The 7400-nt window shown below is 34.2% G+C and overlaps 1 protein-coding gene across 1 annotated transcript; it reads left to right on the forward strand.

The window, feature by feature from the left end:
* Positions 1 to 1326: 1326 nt before the first annotated feature.
* On the forward strand, positions 1327 to 3384 carry LOC108910307 (helix-loop-helix protein delilah-like). Its single transcript, XM_018714872.1, has one exon. It carries the CDS (start codon positions 1440 to 1442, stop codon positions 2112 to 2114), a length of 675 nt encoding a protein of 224 aa, XP_018570388.1. The 5' UTR covers positions 1327 to 1439; the 3' UTR covers positions 2115 to 3384.
* Positions 3385 to 7400: the final 4016 nt, after the last annotated feature.

A 7400-nucleotide genomic window follows, 5' to 3' on the forward strand; every position in this document is an offset into this window, starting at 1 on the left:
AAAATACTGGTATTTATTTTTTCTGACGTACCTGACTGAACCAGTTCTTATATATTTATTATTGTGTATTTGAATGTAATTAAATTTTCTATGCCGGCCACTGGCTCGACGATGGGCTCGTCCGCTAACACGCACTACAGTTACCCGTACATCAAAAAAATAATCAATATTAATCCGGTAATAGTTACAGATTTAATAACCTCGAAATTCCTCTGGCAATTCAATTACAGGACTGAATGTTCGATGTCACGGGTATTTTTTTTTCTCATTGCTGCAGGTGGGATTTTTCCCGGGCTGATTTTGATTTATGCGCGCACGCATGGTCAATTTGTCGAATCATTTTGACACAACGGAAATAATTAATCTTCGAGGGACCAAATCGTCGACACATTAAATCAAATCAGAGCGCTCTTTAACGGGTCCACCGAAATAAGAGGATTACCAGCATGAATATGTATGTCCGAAATAGTTTGGAGATGTTTATATTTACATAATAATGCTCGAGAAAAATTGATACACATATAATGTTGTTAATTTAATATCTCGGGTTTTAATTGGGGCCCTTTCTCTCCTCGGTGACCAGCTTTTAGGGAATTATTTATTAATAGGAATATATTTCTAATGCGTATCCTTAATTTTTGAATATTTATCTGCTTCTCACGATGTACTACCAACCGCAGTGATTTATTTTTTTATAAAATTAAATATTTCAGCTCGACCGCAGTGTATGTGATGGTCAATGCCCTTAAATCTATATAAATATCTTTTTATTGCCTCAGGTGTACCACAAGGTTATCTCTTGGGACCGTGATTGACTATTTGACAATGCCAACTACTGATTGTTCCAGTATTTCGTCGCAAATTTGTCCCTCCTTGAACACATTGAACTACCATCCGAAAAAAGTTCTGCATAAAATCGGAAAGCTGCTAATGAAAAACGAATGAAATTTATAATTATCATATTACATTTTTTTATTGTGAAATTAAATCTTTTCCATTTTTTAGTTATGTTTATTATTATTGTTATCGCCGTTACAAGAATAACCCACCGGCGATCGGCGTGACACCACAGTCCCAGAAACCCTCAACACTTCAGACCTATCCATCCGAATCTTTTCACAATAATTTGAGCTCTTAATCACTCTTACCATGCAAAGATCCTTATCGCCGCTTATTCCTCCTTCACAATGATCTACCAATTCATCATCTGACGCGTCTGTATTGTGATGCGGGCCATATCGCGTGCTTAGGAGGGGAACCCATGGTACCACCGACCACGAACCCAGCTCGGCTCAGTCACCAACTCGAAGCCGCACGGTCAGCACCGCCGACAACCTTCTAGTTTGCTGGAACATATCGGAGACATCGACGTGCGTTCAACCGACGAACCCGAACCCTGTTATGTTTTGAGTGACAGTGACGAGTGTTGTGACTTGAAAATGGACTCTCTCCTGCAATACAGCGAGTTGTCGGAGAGGCTATCCTCCCAACTTTCCGATCTTAACAATAACAATGACGATTTCGAAAACACGACGTCTCCCGCGAAGGAAGACAAGTATTCGCTACGACCCAGGTCCTTACGGAGGGTTACGGAGACCGCGAAGCAGGCTCTTTCGGAGTCGGGGTCGCGGCAAAACAAACCGCACAAGCAGAAGCAGAAAGCAGCCCCTCTGAGTAAGTACCGACGTAAAACTGCCAACGCCAGGGAGAGGAACAGGATGAGGGAGATAAATCAGGCATTCGAGACTCTGAGGCGGGTGGTTCCTCACATGCAAGCCGCTCAAGTACCTGGGGCTAATGAGAAACTGACCAAAATCACGACATTGCGTCTGGCGATGAAGTATATATCCACTTTGAGTGCGGCTTTGAACGGGCCCTGCGACCCTGATCCTATTTCGGAGTACAACGACTTGGATTGTTTGTTTTTGGAGTCCGACGGGGAATCGCTACCCCTTTCGGACCATTCTGGGTCACTTCTCGCTTCACCCGATTTCCCAGAACCGTCGTTGTCGCCCGTGGACTTTGGAGATCCTTCCTTGCCAGCTCTTCTACACACTGACTTCACGGAACACGCTTTGGAGCCTGCAGATTTTAGTGATTTCCTGTTGACGTAACCCCGGAGAAACAGACTGATTTTCAAGCGATTGTATATAGCGAGTTTCAGGAGCACATTTACAGCGAACTGTCCGACATTTTTACGCCACTTTTGAATCGACAAGGAAGTGTTGTTACCTAAAAAAAATCGGCACGAATTACATTTTAGAATAAATTACTTATTAATAGAAACACGGAAAAAACAAACCATTAATTGTCTTTGACAAGCGTGCCTGAAGCAACCTTAAAAAAAAACTGTTTCAATTATTCCACCCCGAGCAGCATAAATTTGAATAATGTATTCCGTCACAAATATCAAAATTCTCATTAAAATCGAGTCGCTCGACTATAAGGTTCAAAAGTGCTATAAAATATGCCTGGCAGTTTAAAATTTAGATTTATCGAATGACAAATGCGCGTAGTTGGGTAAGTTTACGAGAATTGCTAACTTTCCTTTTTATGCAAATTCGGTAAACTGTAAATCGGGCTGTTTTGAAATGGAAAATAATGTTTAAAAATTATGGCACTTGCATTTATGAAATTCGAATGTCCTTCGATTAAATCGCACACATAAAATGTATATGCCGAGCTGCTTTTATTGCGGCGAGACATTTTGCGGGTAATGCTGAATTTGGTAACCGTTAAGCCCGAAATTTATCAGATTGTAAAATTGGCATCGAAATTCTACAAATTTTTGATACGCAAACAAAAACCCCTTTTTCAAATTTATAAAACTATAAAACAAGATGCTAATTTACTGAAATATTTTCATACTTTGAAAAAAATTGTAAAGAGACTATGTATATCATTGAGTATTTCATACTTCTGAGGTTCAATTTATTGTTAAAAAGATGTACAATCAATTTCAACATGCATGTGCTTGAAGACTACTGCAAGAAATTGTTCTTCCTAGTCTTAGTATTTTAGAAAATTTGTAATCAGTGCAATTGAAAGTGAAGTGAAAAAATGTGCAATACCAAGCTTTACATATTATTATGTGTTATAAATTATTTTTACAGTTTTATGTTAGCTGCCCCTTTATCGTAGCTATTGAGAATATTATAAATGTTGTTTCTATGTTCGAAAACATAACAATGTCGTCCAATGTGCTCTGCAAACGAATCCCACTGATCGAAACTCGATCGCTTCATATATTTATATATCATTTTGTACATAATCGAACTGAAACGTGATCATCTTGCCTCATAGAGATAAGTCCTTTTGTAAAATATATCCCTGGAGTGTATAATTGTTACCTATATATAGATGTTATTATAAATCATATTATATATGTACGCCATGTTTTGAATGTTTTGTAATAAATATGTTGAAATAATACGTCTGTTTTCAAGTCCTGCGACACCCAGTTCGATATCTGATCAAAAAATATGGTCTGACCCCGAAAAATCGGGTCTTTCTGAGCGGTGGCTAGTTTTATTAACAATTTTACGATGTTTCACAACACGAAACGCAATAAAAATACACCTGTTTGTATGAGAACTGTTTTTTAAACTACGGAATTTAGATGAAGCCCATTGAAAACCAAAAATTGTTTAAAATATTTTCTGATATCAAAATATTTCTAATATTTCCAGAAAATCAGATAGGAAATGATGGGTATCAAAATTGTTTTTGATAAATTACCATAGTTGGCCATGGCGAACTCTATAAAAATTATGTTTGAAAATTTTTAAAAAAACTATCAGAAAATATGAAAAATTAATGTAGCATCCATAAGGAAAAAAGTTGAGAGTCGACAACCAAAATTAAGAAGGTTTAGAAAAATTTTAGTAGCGCCATAAAATTCCATTTTTCTAGTGACCTATGCAAGTTTGTAAAAAAACTAGTCATAATTAAGGCGTGTACTAAATTTTGACCAAAAAATTCCCTGACATTTCCGAGTTCTCCATGAGATTTGTAAAAAATTCCGCCCCCATAAAATTTACACTTAATCGAGAATACATACTTCTGTTTATGATTTTAGACAAAACTATATTTTTCCTCGTAATAATTTTGATTTTCTGAACACCAAATAAAGGCATACCAGGATATTTTTGTTTAAGGATAAAATTACTTCATTTTAGTCAGCTAAAATAAAAAAAACTTTTCAAAAAATATGTGTAATTTTTATTAAATACTGTTTCTTTATTAAGAACTATAACGTTAATATTTACTCCACTAATAATATTGGTAAAGCTATACTCTAATTTCTAAAAAGATTACGTGGAAATTTCAATTTAGTAAAAATAAATGAATATCACAATTTGGCCAATGTTTTAATCAAAAAATAGGCCAATATAGTTAAGTTGCATTAATTTAGTATCCAGACAAGCAAGAATTATTATAACAATCATTTCTCTAAAATGCAAAAAATTTCCAAATATCACATGGGCTGTACCAAATTTTATTATCAGTACAAAGATCTTAGGAATTAATAGAGATACTGTAAAGCTTATATAAACAAAGTAGCGCAAAATTTAATTCTTAACAATGCTGTATTGAATAAAAATGTACTTTCTCTTCTTCTGAATTATATTTACAAAATGAAGAAGTCACTTTTTTTAAATTTAGCATTAAATTCGTGTTGTAGTCCTATCGAAAGAGTTCTTGAACCATTCTGATATAATTTTTAGTGTTGCTTTTCTCCACTGGCGCAGTTGATTTTTTTTTGACCAACATCTTAGAGAAAATAACTTTTTTTATCTCGTGCTACACTGAATTGTATTTAATAAGAGATAATTGTTATTTCAATACCCTATATTCAAAACCCGATATTTAAAGAGAGCTTAAGAATTTTTTCAATTGGACTGCGAATAATTAATTTTTGAAAATATATGTTTTATTTTTTCTTAGTATGATCAAAATGAATTGTTTTCTTAGTGGTATATTAACTATTACTAAATTCTGCACTACTTATCCATAAAAATTTGGGAAATTCCTTGACATTTTTCTAACATTTATATAGTCCCTAATAATTTCAGGTTTCAGCAAAAAAATTTACCTTTCCATTTAACATAACCTCAAATATGTAAAAAAATCGCGATTTTGGCACTTTTAGGTTAGGATATCTCTAAAACTAGAGCCAACTGAGAAATTTCGACCTCAGATCAATCAATTTCAATAATTTTACAATGACGTGCAGTTTTGGCAGTAAGCACAATTATAACAATAAAAAAAATCACGAAAAAAGTCATCTCTTCGAAGTTGGCCGGCTTCGGTGGTGTTGATTCTTTTATTTGGTTCAGCCCGTACGAAAGCAGCCGTCCCAACGAAATGGTGTCGCAGATCACGTCTCGCGATTACCGGGACCGTCTTAAAATTAGTGAATTAATTACCCCTGGAAATGTGTCAAGTATTAACGGGCAAAGTAGCCGTGTCCGGACCATAATCTCCTTCAGATCTTAATTATGCCATAGAAACACGTGTACGAGGAGTAAGCAAACATTTGCTCGGCTCCTTCTCGACGCTGTGCTTCGTGTATTTACAGTGTAATAAAAATCGGGCGACTCTGCCTGGAATTTCACGTTCTGTTAAGAAAAATAAGAAGATTAAAGAAGAGGACACTAGTAAAGTGCACAAAAAATATTCGTTTCATTTTGCTTAATTTTTTAGAGATGTGGTGCAAATTATTGAAGAGACTATAAAAATCAAATAAATACGACTTTTTTGCACAGTATCTCATTACAAAATTTAAGTATATCTTCAGAACAAACAATTTTCCACTTAGTTCTGCTATGTCCCAGTATTCTATACTCGAAAAAAATTAAGAATGACACACCTAAAACAAATTGATCCTTCATTCTTAAATTAAAAGCTAACTAATTTCGTTTAAACAAATTTGTCACATCCTCAGTATAAAAAATAAGTGACAAATTTTACCAATTTAATTAAGAAAATCACGTCATTTGTGTCTCTATTATTAGACCTCTAGTGGATGCAGTGGGTGAGTCGACCTTGAGCCTTGGTGCTTGCTCCATAACTAAATTCTAATCGTTCCAGGAAATGTTGTCATATTCTGTGTACAAATTATCAAGGATTGCGAGAAGGAGAGCAAGTGAAATGTTCGAAAATCGACAACAATACAATACCCTGTATAACACTTTCTACTTTATTTACCATTTTGAGCTAACGATTATTATGCAAAAATTTCACACAATTTTGTTTTATAGAGGTAATCAAACAGAAACCAATTATAATTTTTCTAAAGTGGCATTAATTCGATGATGAACAGACTTCCTTAGATTAAAATAGTGAGATTAACACCCACTGTGGCCTTTCGCACAGAAAGGCACACCCTGTGAATTCAAAGACCTTTACATCTGAAATAATTACATAACTTACGTTAAGTAAAAAGGCCCTGACTGAAAATGGCTGAAAACTACAACGATGATTCGTCGAGACCAAATTTATTATCCTTTCTATTATTCGAATGTACGGCTACTGCTACTAGTAATATGAAAATGCTATAACTTTTATTACTTTTAGGCCTATCTGCTTTACTCTTTTTTAAATTCGATGTAGAATTTTACAATCAAATGGATATTTAAGTAAAATAAGTATCTAGTTATATCAAATCTGTGTATTAACAGGAGACAATTGTATAAATCTCGTCCACAGCTGTACCTGTGGCGCCATCTGTTAGATTCACGTCCAACTAATAGGTAGGTTCAGAATTCCGTAGCGTCTAGCGAAATAGTTCATTGATCAGTTTCGGCTTCGGCTGGGATTTTTTATATTAGAAGGCGTTTATGAAGATTTATGTACAAGATGTCTAAATTTATAGACATACAGGCCATTAACACAGTAAATAAAAAACAAATGAATGTTTTTAAACCTATAATTTCTTCGAAATTGCAAATTCTAAGGCTGTTCTGATTCTTTTGAGGAGTTAATTTTGGAATAATTGTATTGACAATTTTTTTATTCACACATCTCAATACCGTACCATTTTACCTTTTTTCGGTATCAATCTGTGCCGAAAAATGTAAATTTTGGACTTTTTTTGCACAATAGTATTTAGTAATTGAAAACAAAATTATAGTAGGCAAAGTCAGAAGTGCAGAATAACGCTGTCATTAGTTTTCAATTAAAAAAATGTAAATACGATTTATAAAAGGCCAGCACCTAAAAAAGTCGTATTAGGGTTAGATTTGAACTTACTTTGTTTTTACTTACATACAGTAGGATAAATAAATTAAAAAATAAAACGTAAATTGAAACAATTCTTTACTCTTACGAGAAAGGAATATGCCACATCATAAAAAGCATTTATTTGTAAAAAAAATATTTTGCATTTGCTTTTATCT

Source organism: Anoplophora glabripennis, unplaced genomic scaffold, assembly GCF_000390285.2.
Source record: "Anoplophora glabripennis isolate ALB-LARVAE unplaced genomic scaffold, Agla_2.0 scaffold86, whole genome shotgun sequence".
Classification (NCBI taxonomy): Eukaryota; Metazoa; Arthropoda; class Insecta; order Coleoptera; family Cerambycidae; genus Anoplophora; species Anoplophora glabripennis.